Source organism: Vulpes lagopus, chromosome 1 (assembly GCF_018345385.1).
Source record: "Vulpes lagopus strain Blue_001 chromosome 1, ASM1834538v1, whole genome shotgun sequence".
Classification (NCBI taxonomy): domain Eukaryota; kingdom Metazoa; phylum Chordata; class Mammalia; order Carnivora; family Canidae; genus Vulpes; species Vulpes lagopus.
The window spans coordinates 142,061,458-142,074,227 of NC_054824.1; the positions used below are offsets into that span (position 1 = coordinate 142,061,458).

The 12,770-nt window shown below is 49.3% G+C and overlaps 1 protein-coding gene across 1 annotated transcript in view; it reads right to left on the reverse strand.

Annotated features, from left to right (window-relative positions):
- The window catches only part of SKOR2 (SKI family transcriptional corepressor 2), a 35,725-nt gene extending 23,857 nt beyond the window's left edge, over positions 1-11,868 (reverse strand). Inside the window, exons 1-4 of the mRNA XM_041758970.1 lie at positions 11,840-11,868; positions 6,773-9,465; positions 5,651-5,714; positions 5,143-5,217 (exon numbers count right to left, since the gene is read on the reverse strand). Of these exons, the coding sequence (XP_041614904.1) occupies positions 5,143-5,217; positions 5,651-5,714; positions 6,773-9,415 (2,782 nt within the window). The 5' untranslated portion in view covers positions 9,416-9,465; positions 11,840-11,868. The remainder of the gene's footprint in view (positions 1-5,142; positions 5,218-5,650; positions 5,715-6,772; positions 9,466-11,839) is intronic.
- Between the last annotated feature and the right edge of the window lie 902 nt (positions 11,869-12,770).

The following is a 12,770-nucleotide window of genomic DNA, read 5'->3' on the forward strand; positions in this document are numbered from 1 at the left end:
AGAATTTTTCTTTTTCTTCTTTTCCTTTTAAAAAAATCGTAAGCATGTTCTAGGATTGAATGGAATAATAAATCAGAGTGCCTCATTCGCTATATATTCATGAGAAGTGTAACTGCTTCTTACTATTCTCAGAAATCCGTCCATAGCATATTAAGTACACTAGAGAATCATACCAGTGAAATCAAATTGATTTTAAAACTTCTATACATATAACAAGATGCAGCCACGCTCAGAGTCCAATGGTGCCAGCGTTTCTACAATGAAATGTATTGAAATCGGGGATGACTCCACTTCCGTGATTTCCTTGACCTGCCATAGCTTTGAGCTGTCTCACCAGCTTACCCCACTGCATTCAATTTCAAATCACTTAACTTCACTAAAGTTATTCAAAATGGATATGCAAAACCTTACTCTGGGATTGCAAGCAAAATGCTGTCATTTATATTTTTCAGTAGGTAATATTTTGACCAAACTACCAACCCCCCTAAACTATATTACTTGGCTTTAAGCCATGGGTCTAATTTTAAAGAGACCCATGGATAGAAGTTCTACAGGCTTCTGAGGAATTTTGGCTGTTTAAAAACTTCATATTTCGGCCTTCTATTTATATAGAAATACACTACCTGCTGTGTGTAAGGCTAATGATTCTTAGCAGGGAAGTTCTTAAAAATTCATTTGAAGATATTATCCTTTAGATTCCTGAAAAGTAATAGTTACTAATAAGGCTGAAAGGTTGAAGGGAGGGCAGCCCAGGTGGTTCAGTGGTTTAGCGCTGCCTTTGGCCCAGGGCATCATCCTGGAGACCTGGGATGGAGTCCCACGTCGGCTCCCTGCATGGAGTCTGCTTCTCCCTCTACCTGTGTCTCTGCCTCTCTCTCTGTGTGTCTCTCATGAATAAATAAATAAAATCTTAAAAAGAAAAAAAAGTTGAAGGGAGACTAAATTTAATTAAAGTGATGAACTAAAAAAAAAAAAAAACAACACAAAACTGGACTTAGGTATTGTTGCTAAACTAAACTTATACTGGGAAACAGTTGAAGCTAGAATCCATATTTTAAAGATATATCTATACCTTTACTTGTTTTGAGAAAGGACATAGAAATTCCTTGATAATGGCCACAGGAGTGAAAAATTCAAATCAAAATAAAAAATTGCACCCTTAGATAATTTGAAAAGACATTTCATTTTTCTATGTTATACTGAATATGTGCTGACATAAAATCCTGGTATTTTCCAATAATAATGATTGAATTAAACACTAGCTAAAGGAATACACAGTTCCATAAACCTTATCTGACCAATATTATAGGATTCATTTGGCATTCCCTTCTTTTAATTGGAAGCAACCAGAGGACATAGATTGGTATGGATTCTATCTCTGAATTCCCAGTGCCTAGCAAAGCATCTAGCACAGGATAGGCATTTGGAAGTACTTGCGGAGTAACTGAGTAGATTAATAAATTAATGTGATCATTTAGAGTGGAAGTTAACAGTTGTTGCATGGGAAGAAATATTGCTATTCATGAACAGAGTGTTCTGGATAAAACATTCTACTGCTACCACTTCAAAGCAGCTAATCACAGGTCTTCATAATTTTATTGGGTCTTCTGGATTTTTGACGCTTTGCTAAATGAATAAATTCTTGGAGTCTGATCACAAGTAAATACATTTAATACCAAAACACTGGCTAAGTAGGTGCTCACTCTGGGATTTTTCTCAAAAAGGCATTTCAATACAAAGACCATGAGTTAATCTTCCCTGCAAAACAGGACAGCTGAAGGTACACCAAGGTTAGTCTCACAACAATCCAAACTCCTTAACATTTTTCGGGCTTAAAACTCATCTCCACATGCTCAGCAAAAGAACCAAAAGGATGACATTCTTCTGACCCAAGATTCCAAGATAAATTTAACAAAATGAGCATTCGTTCATTTCAGTAATATTTGTCATCTCTTCCATGTCCCACCTGTCTCCCATTCAACATAGTATAATATAATAAAACCTACTACCTACATACATTTCTGAATAATGTGAGAATAAAATTGTAATATGGAAAATCAATGTGGAGCAAGTTTCTCTGGGAATCTGTATCAAATTAATTATTGTGAGGAAGGGACCAGTAATATATCAATAGTATGACTTGGTATTATTACCAACATAACTATTGACTGTACTACCCTGAGCTCCAGGCACTGTGGAATTTTTATGTATACACTGATCCTGACTATACTTTTCCTTAGTTCCTTTTGGCATTTGTATTTCTGTATGAATATCAAACAACAGTGGATTCTGTGGTTTCTATCCATTCTGGAGTTCTGATGGCTTTTCAGGGTTTACTGAACTTACTAAGCATGGGGGAACCAAACCACTTCCAAGGACAAGAGGAACATGTTCTCAAATGGAACCAGCCTACCCGTCCAAATTGGAGGAAGATGGAGAAGTTCAGTTTTTAACAGATCTACAGGGACTATTAATATACATGAAGAGAACATAACTTTGTGAAGGAATCAGTATGTTTCAAAACTTTAGATTTCTGATGGGTATGCACATTTGTTAAAATGTGAACTTGAAAATTTTATAACAAATATGAATACTAGCTATTAAGTGTCTTGTAGGAATTAAAATTCCTAAGAAGAAATTATTTCAGTTTGTGGAATTTGGATTTTCTCATTAAATCTATGGAAATTCCTTTAAATTGTAGCAACTTAAATTTCAAACTATCTCATACTTTTGTTCAAATAATTGCTACCTCTTGAAAAGCTATACATATTTTACATCTTTTATAGAAGATTTACAAATTTTTATTTCCTTCAAAATTTGCACCCGAATAGAGTAACAGCTTAGCACAAGCAGACTTACGATGATTTATGATTTACCTAAATGAAGTGTAAGGTCTGGTGTGAATTATTCTCTAAATGTGTTATTTTATATTAAATGCATGTACACTACAATTTGAGCTTTAATATCACCAACAGCCGACTCCGAAATAAAAACTTCTGAATCCAACCTTAAAATTAATGCAAGTAAATTACAGTGTACTAATTTTAACAAGCACCACTACATTAAAACCTGTCTTAAGATTAGTAAATCAAAAGTGGAGTCCATGTCCTGCCTCTGAATGGACTACATTACTAAAAAATACACAGTCGCGGCTATATGAAAGTTTTCTTATTTTATTGGACTTTGAGCTTCGTGGGGCCTCCTCACAAAACGAGGTCATACATAAAATAAAACAAAACCAAATAAAATCTCCCCCTCGCAGAGGAAGTGATTGATGGTGCCACCAGGATGTGACACAGCTTTTAAATTCTCTGAGCTTGGTGTATTTTGGTAGAGGGGTATGAGAATTACCTAAGCGCTCACTGCTTGTACAGCACAGACCCAACACAGGCCTCCCTCCACTTCAGCTGTTGAAACAGCCCGAGTTAATTTGCATTCACCAGAGTACATAGAGACTCCCATCTGCGGTTTCCAGGCATGGGAGAAATTGGGCTACTTTTAAATCTATTTTTAGCTATATAGAGCCGCTAAATAGCATTTGATCTGGGGCTGAGGAATGTTGCTAAAATTGTTTTTTCATATTCATGAATGTGTTGTTTCCAGTGGCTATTAATTTCTACACATATCAAACAAACAAAAGCAATTGACTATCCAGAAATGTCTGGGAAATGGCTAGATATTACAGAATCAATCGAATAGAATTAGGAACCTTTTCTTGTGTGTATGTGCTAACCCATTAGAAATTCCTTGGTAGCAATCTTTTTCATTTCAGGCCTCAATTTTGTGAAATATCACACTAGGAAGGGAGTAGTTTCTGGCCAAATATCATTGCCTTTGTGACCCTACAGTGTACACTTCAGCTTGTCACAGAAAAGAAGCCACATTTAACAACAGTATCATATTAGACACTTAAGAGTAAATTTGTGAAAGGTAATTTTATGAAGTTTCAAAGAGTGCAAGGCTTTAGTGTACTGAAATGATAATAATAAAAAAACACTGAAAGCGTGCTAACAAACAGGTAAAGCCAGCATGTACAAAAAAGCAACGCTGTGTATTTCACGTGGATTTAACCACAAGGATAACCAAGGATACACCACAAAATGATTCTTACTAACTCCTTAGCACTGTCAACCAAACTGGGATGTTGATCAATATTTATAGAATATATTCATGAAATAATTTGGAAATATCCGATGATCTAGAAAGCTCTCTTTCCACGATATAGAAAGCTAGGTTTTTCATGAAAATAGGTATTTGCCTTTTGCCATTTAAAATATTGAGGAGTTACTTTACGAGAAAATAAAAACAAAGGTTTGGAGACCTTTTTCATTGGACTTTGCTGTTATATAAGATTCCTTTAAGATCCCATTTTCTTTATTTCTGCGCCCCAAACCACTCTTTTCTCCCTCTCCCTCACTTCCTAGCTGGCTCTCTCTGTCTCATTTGACAGGCAAATTTGCAGACATTGCCGCAGGATAACAACCTCGTTTGACAGTCAATTAACCGTGAATACTCAAAGCCAAGGCAGTTTGCATTACATAAATGGAAAATTAGATTCCTTTTTCCCAAGAAACAAAACCCTCTCCTTAAGACACTGCAATAGACAACTTAGTATCAAAACTTCTAATCACGTCTTCCCCAAACCCCTTGGAGACATTTAGCAATCAGTAAAAGGTGGTTTCATTTAATTTGTATAATGTAATTTTTGTAAATGTATTATACATTTTGTGTAGAGATCATTATCATGGAGATAATATAAATGTTGGCATAGATGTCATAAAACACCTTTAATGTCTTTCTGACAGATATTAAAAGCAATAAGCTGTGATCCTTTTTAATGGAAGGTTTCTAAGAGAACATTTCAATTATTGTCATTTTATGCTTTTCCAGCCTGTTTCATTGTGTAACCTGATATATTTCTGAATTTTCTTCTGAAATATGCCCAGCAATTAATAATCTTATTGCTATTAATGTCACTGCTTTCCCATTTGTGTTTTTCTTAGTTATATCTACTAGGAATTGTTCTTCTTCTTTTTTTTTTAATCTTTACCCTTGTACTAAATATTCAGTCTTTTGATTATGAATTTCAGCCCCTCTCTCCGGCATCTGACTATTCATTCCTCCTATTTGTCCCCAGCATACCTGATCTTTCTCTCCAAAAATCTCCTCCAGAAGCATCAGAGTCTGTGATGAAAAAGCTATGCTCCTTGTTCTTGTCTAGAATCAAACAAAACACAAAATCTACAAGTGATCACACTGACAAGTGGCAAACAAAGACATCCAAGAATTTTAACCTGTATTTATGTATCTGTGTATGTTTCCAGTGCTGATGGTAAAGACTTAGGTTGAGAAGGGGGGCAACAGCACTGTTATTTGGAAAATCGCCATTGCTTGGCAACTAAGAAAAAAACTAAGTGTTGCCCTTTAAAATACACTACACACACACACACACACACACACACACACACACACACACACACACATATGAAAGGGCATGAAAATCCAATAGATGAAAATCCATGGAAGGGAGGCATGAAATCCAATAGATGAAAATCCATGGAAGGGAGGTGGGGGTGTGAGATGCTCCATATAAGTGTCACACAAATGGTGAAATGCAGGAAAGAAAACTCGTGGCTTATTTTTCTTTTACCTGAAAAGTTGCTGTCGTCCTTTGTAGGTAAAATAACTTGGTTATTTTCCTTAGCTTTCTGATTCTGTGTGGAGAGGAATTAGATACACAAATCAATGCCTGGATCAAACCATATGCTAATGTCAACAGTCAGCAGGAAGAAGCATCAATAAAAGTGACTCCATGGAGCCTCAGGAGACATCATTTTTTGATGATTATCTTCTTTGAAGAGTCGTGGTACCTAAATACATGCGTACAACTGCATGTACCTGCAACTGTCCTCTAAGAAGTAATATGTTAATTAAATACACACCTATGGTGGGCTCTGTAAATAAACGTGGCCCCTGATTTGTCAAATCTCCGTGACATTAGGACAGATTCACTTTACTCAGAAGCCCTTGAGTGTGTCCCTGTGCACACTCGAGTGAACACTGAATGCTGAGCCACTTAAACGTAACTGTGGTTTTTTGGGGGGGTCCCAGTAGCACTTGTGTGTCTGTGGAGATTGGTTTGGGAGAAGCTGGTCCTGCTGGAGAGTCTATCTTTTGTTTTACTGGACATGGACACAGTATTTTACAGAGGTGTCCATTCTGGCTGGAGAGCTCTGGATTTCAAACCTCGATTAAAGCAGTTCAAAGGAAACTGAATTTAACTTTTGGAGTCAATGTATTTTCAATCTTTTTTGGGTCACGGCGGGGGGAGGTGCTTAACTACTGGGAAGAAAGGGAACAGGACTCTTCAGGCTGCTCCAGTTTTGTGGTCTCACTGCTTTGGGGGGAACAATTCTGCTCAGCTGGGGCGGGGGGCGGTGGGGGGGTGGTGGTGGGGAACAGAGGGGGTCGGTGGATCAGAGGAAGAACTCGGTCAGTTAAGGAGTCTTCCAACTTGTCTAAGCAGCCAACTTAAACGTAGGAGGGAATCGAGGCCCCGAAGCCTTTGAAAGGCTTTGTAAAAGAGAGACCAGAAACCACCTTTTTATGGAGGACCACTGGCAGTAAAGAAGCCCTCCCAAACACACTGAATATTTCATTTCTGTGGGGAAATCTGGTGATTCATCTTTCCTGCGCATATGTAACTGATTCAGCCTAAAGGTGCATTTAAATAATAATAATTAGCTTGAAGGAGCCTAAAGGGGATATTTACATCTTTGTAGGAGGGCTGCTCCTCCAGTGATGGATGGTGGACCGGGCTGCCCGTGCCCGGGCTGCCGCCGCCGCCGCCGCTTGCTTTCTGCGAGGCCGGGGGCGGGGGCGGGGGCGGGGGCGGGGGCGGGGGCAGGTCGGAGCCGCCGGGGTCCCCCAGCTTCCCGTCCTCCGGCAGCAGCCGGGACGAGTTCAGGGCGAGCGGGAAAGCGCCCGGCGCGGCCGGCGCGCGGTCCCGGCTGCTCCCCTTCTCTGACAGCCCCCGGCCCTGGAGGTACCGGCCGCCCCCGACTAGGGGGTCCCCGAGCAGGACCCCCGCCTCCTCGTCTTCCTCCTCCTCGTCGTCGGGGTCGCGACCTTCCTCCTCTTCTTCGCCCTCGGGGGGCTTGTGGCCCTCCACGTCCACGTCCACCTCCTGCTCCTCCTCGTCGTCCTCGTCCTCGGAGCTGTCCTCGCTGGGGTAGCTGCAGCTGGTGCCCCCGGGGGACAGGAGGCCTCGGTGGTGCGGCTGCAGGGTCAGCGGGGGCGGCGGCGGCGGCGGCGGCGGCGGGCCCGGGTGGTGGCGCTCGGGGCCCGGCTCGTCGGGCTGCGGGGGCAGCAGCAGCAGCGGCGACGGCGGCTGCGGGGGGTGGTGGTGGTGGTGGTGCGGGTGGTGGTGGTGGTGGTGGTGGTGGTGCGCGGGGGCCGCGTGCGGCGCCCCCGCCGACGCCCCGTGCAGCTTGGCCAGGCTCTCGGCGTCGTCCTTGCCGCCCACGGGCCGGAAGGCGCTCGAGTGGTGGTAGCTGCCCCCGCCCGCCTTGCGCCCCTCCAGGAGGTGCGGGTGGTGGGGCGCGGGCACTCGCGCTCCCGCCGAGCCCGCCGCGGTGGCCGCGGCCCCGGCCCCCGACGCGGCGCCGGGGTCCGCGGGCGGCGTGGAGCCGGCGCTGCAGTCCCCGCCGCTGCCGCCCGGGGGCGACTCGAAGAGAGCGTCGCGGGCGCCCGCGGCCCCGGCGGGAGGCGGGGGGCCGGAGCCCGGGCCGTTGGCCACCACGGGGGGCGGCTGGCCGGGCGGGGGCGGGGGCGCGGCGTCGGCGCCCGCAGCCGCGCCGCCGGGCTCGGCCAGGTCCAGGAAGGCCTGGCGCAGCAAGGCCGGGCTTTCTCCCAGCGCGCAGCCGAGCGCCGAGGGCGGCTGGGGCGGCGGCTGCAGGTACGTGGGCACCGGCAGCCCGCCTGGGGTCCGCGGAGGCCAGAACATGCAGAACGGCGGGTAGAAAGCGTCCTTGCGGCCCGCGGGCCAGAAGAGGCCGGACAGGCCGGCCTTGGGCGCCGCGCCCGCCGCGCCCGCGCCCGCGCCCGCGCCCGCGCCCCCCAGGGCCTCGGCCGCCGCGCCCGCGTCCTCCTTCTTGTGGCACAGGCCGAAGGCGGCGGCTGCGGCGGGGAAGGTGTAGGGGTGCGGGAAGAGCCCCCCGCAGCCCGGGAACTTCTGCAGCACTCCCCCGAAGGAGCCCTTGCTGGGCACCGGGATGACCGGGTAGCTGCGCGGGCCTTTGGCTCCGGCCGCCGCGCCCGCGCCCGCGCCCGCGCCCCCGCCCCCGCCGCCCGCGCAGCCGCCCCCGCCGCCCGCGCCCGCCCCGGAGCCGCCCGAGGCCGCGGCCACCGACAGGCTGGCGGCGGCGGCCGAGAGGCTGGCGGCCGCCACCACGGCCGCCTCCTGCAGCGAGTCGTCGTCGTCGTCGAAGCGCGGCCGCTTGTGGTGGGCGAGGGGCGCGCCGGCCAGCTCGGCCAGGGGGGGCGGCGGCGGCGGCGGCGGGGGCGCCCCGAGCAGGTGCGGGCCCAGCAGGCCCCCGCCTCCCGCCACCGCCGCCGCCGCCGCCACCGCGGCCGCCTTGACGGAGCTGAGCGGGTGGCAGGCGGGATGCGCGCCGGGCTGGGGCAGCGCGCGCTTGCGGCTGCCGCCGTTGAACATGGCCTTGACGTCCTCCCAGGCGAAGACGAGCTCGTCCTGGGGACTCTTGTCCGTGAGCTTGAGGTGACGGCGCCACGAGTTGAAGTTGGCTGCGTCCGGCTGCGTGTACTTGGCGTCGGGCGTCCGGTGCGAGTGGAAGATGAACTTGTTGGGCGAGAAGTACATGCTGCAGTAGCTGCACTTGATGCACTTGGCGCGGGAGCTGTTGTAGCGCGCGGGGATGAAGCTGCCGCGGCAGCCCCAGGCGCACTCGTGGGACACGTCGAAGGCGAAGTTGTCGGGCAGCTTGGGCGGCCTGTTTTCGCCCAGGAACGACTTGCACAGGCGCTCGGCCTCCCGCTTGGTGATCATGCCGCAGCGGCGCGAGGAGATGGGCATGGCCCCGGCGCGCCGCAGGATCTCCAGCTGCACCGGCGTGCACTGCACGCACGTGATGCCCAGCGCCACGCGCCGGTTGTGGATCTCGTTGTAGCTGAAGTTCTTGAGGAGCGTGTTGGAGATCTGCGCCAGGCACAGGCGCTCCTGGCCGTCGATCACCAGCGACACGATGGGGATGCCGTAGAGGATCACCTGGCCCACCTGGTTGGGTTTGAGGTTGGCGTGGCCCGGCCGCGGCTGGCTCAGCGCGTCGGGCTGGAAGGCGCTCGAGGGCGATGCCAGCAGGATGTCGTTGGGCCCCGGCAGCGGGCTGGAAGCCATTTCCTGCGCCGCGGAAGCGCGGGCCGAGCCCTCCGGGTCTGTCTTGGAGACTGCAATGGAAAGGAGAAAGCGTTGACTAGAGCCCTTTCAGCCCAAAACAGAGGGGGTGGTTTGAGTCGCTTACGGAAGAATCAGAATAACTCCCTTGCTCTGGTTGAGACAAGATTAGCGCTGGGCCAAGCGCTGGTCCCTTGGGACCAGGTTTCAGGCACAGGGAGGTGGGCCTCCCTTAGTTGTCTTCAAGGCTGCCCTTTGGAAACGAAGAGATTGGGAAGCACTTTTCTTCTATTCTAGACACATCCAAACAAAGTTAACTGTGTGTCTTTAAAAAAAACAGCAACAGTCAATTCCTAAGAAACTCAAAACCTTATCCCCGATGTATAGAAGCTGATAGAATAAAATGGCATGCCTGCTAGAAATGAGGAAGTAATGATGACAGTTGTGACTATAACAAGTATCAAAATTATGGGGACATGGCGTTTGGCCATTGAAACCCAAATTTAAAAAGAGAGACTATTTACATTTGCTTGAAAATAGATTGATTTTTTTTTTAAATAAACCCAAACCTTAAAAAAAAAAGTTTTTGTGGTATTTGTGGTTTTTCCTTGGTGGGGGGGGGGGGGGAAACGCACTACCGGTTGAGACACAACTTATTAAAGCAAAACGAAATCCCTCCTCTCCCGTCTTTGCCGTTTAGATATTTTGATACCGTAATTAGAACTTTTTTGAAAGATGGGAAAATGTACAAAGCCATATGCGTGACTGCACCAGTATAGGTGGTCGTACTTCCAGTCTTTCAAAAGCCACTTGCTGAACTCAGTGGTTCTGGTTCCAGAGAAGCAGTTTAAAAGGATGAAGTTGTGGACGTGTAGCCATTTAAAAACTGTGTTCAGTCATTTCCATGACAATGAGCAAATAAGTACAGGCAAGTTTGCGAAGCCCAGAAACAGGGCAAAGAAAGTAACAATTCGTGGAGATCATTAGTGGCGGGCTTTAAAAGGCCAGGTTATGGGGATCCCTGGGTGGCGCAGCGGTTTGGCCCCTGCCTTTGGCCCAGGGCGCGATCCTGGAGACCCGGGATCGAATCCCACATCAGGCTCCCGGTGCATGGAGCCTGCTTCTCCCTCCGCCTGTGTCTCTGCCTCTCTCTCTCTCTGTGACTATCATAAATAAATAAAAAATTTAAAAAAAAAAATAAAAGCCCAGGTTAGTTGGGAGATGAACCACTCTCTGTGACACTTCTTTTTCTGATCTGTGTGGACATCCCTGTATCTTTAAGGGGGGGAGAGATGACCCACGCTTTAGATAATCCGTGGGCTAGGTCATCTGTGGGAGTGTTGAAAGCAGAAGCCCAGGATTGGGCCTGCTGTAAAATTCCTATCATCTTTGGTCCTGGAGATACCATAACGGGAAAATATCGAGTAATTTGAAAACACACAAGAAGTAAGCGAAAGAAATCTTTGTGATAAATGCTGCTAAGTCAAAAGCAACAAAGTTGTCCATTCCCTAGGAAGACAGACCACGGCCTTTCCACAGCTACATGTCATGTGGGGCGCGGCTGCCACTGCTACCCTTTGCCCTGGAAAATCACCGATGGCCAGTAGCATCGCCACTGTTGGCCAAGTACACTGGAGTTTGCCATTAGAGTGATTTCAGAGGATACATTACCCTACTCTTTCACCCAAACTGTCCTATCCTCGCCCTCTCTGGGCCCCTGCAACATCTATCCCGATGCCTTTGCCCTGATGCCCCCTGGATCCTCAGCTCTCATTACCCTCCGCGGCCTCCATGAAGGTTGAACAAACCTCGACACAATCAAACGAGGCGAGAGCCTGGCTTGTCGCTTCGGATGGGTCGGCGACAATATTTCCAGGGGACAGGGCGTTAAACGGCAGTTCAAGGCACGGCGATACCTGGGCCTAACGTAACCGGCCCTAGCTTTGCCAAATGGTCCTTCAAAGCTCATTTCCCTCCCAAACAGGATTCTTAAGATCGTAACACGACCCTGGGATCACGGGAACTCTCGCTCCGGAGCGACGGCGCAACGGCGCTCTAGGGCTCGGCCCTGGCGGGTACCCGCAGCCTTAGCAGCGGTAGATTGGGCAGGATGTCTCCTCCTGGATGTCCTCCACGTTCACCCCAAACCCTCCCAGAAGCTCCTATCAGAGCAGAGACACCAATAAGAGGGTTGAGGCTTTTTTTTTTTTTTTTTAAGCGAGTGAGGCGAGAAGAGACAAAAGTTAGTTGACCCGAGAAGGGACGCTGGCGAACTTCCCTATCCGACTCAGGAGCCAGCGACCCCCAACTTAACTCCCCTGGCTTCCCACCCAGTGGCCACCGCAGCCCGCCGCTGCCCCTCGGCCTCACCCCGACCACCCCGCGGCGGGACTCTGTGCCGAGGCAGGGCCGGCGGGGCAGCAGTACCTGGTAACCCCGAGGCGTCTTTACGCGCGCGGCTGCCGGCCCATCTTCCGAGGGCGCTCGGAGGCGAAGCATCCAAGCGGGTCCTCGAATCCAGCGGGCGGGACTCCGGAGGGCTCCGCGTGAAGATCCGGGCGCTCGTCGGCGCTAAGGGCGCTTGAACCCGGGGCCGGAGGAGAAGGACAGCCCGAATTGTGGCGGGGCGGCCCCTCGACCGCAGAAAGTGTGGGCGCGCGGAAACCCGCGGCAGGCGAGCCCCAGGTGGAGCGCAGTCTGACAGCGCCTTTCTCTGTCTCTGAACTCCTGTCGGACCGAGGGGACGCCACCCAGCGGGCAAGGTGACGTCACCGTCTCCCTGACACTCCACATTAAAGGGCTGGCGTGTTACAGGGAGGGAGGGGGGAGGGAAAGGGAGAGCGAGCAACCTCGAGATCCTTTCTCAGCAGGCAAGAAAGCTAACACCTAACCAGCCCGCAACTGACAACACCTCTCCACCCCAGAGCGAAAAAACGCAGCGATAGTGCCGGAGCCCCAGCTCTGATTTGGGAGCGGGAGTCCAATAGTCTGCGTGCATCCTGGGGACCTGGATCCTGGAGGCCCGGGATTGTAGAAGGGCGTCTCTAAATGGACTGTATCCCTGCCCGTTGTTGTCTCCTCCCCTTATTTCTCTGAGCCACCCTCCTTCGTGAATGATCCCTCTGGTACACGGTGCAAACCAGTGGCCTCACTGTGCCTCCGGAGATGGAGAAACCACAGTCAGCTGGAGAATAGATTAACTTCATCGCCTCGTTTGAAACGCTGTGAAATGAGAAAAAAGGGAGAAGTTTCTGCGTGGGGTTCCCAGTCTAAAAACTTGGAAGGAAGCTTGAAGAGTGTCCTTGCTTTCGAATGCATACGTTTGCTTTTTAGGACAAGATACAGAAAGTCATTGTAG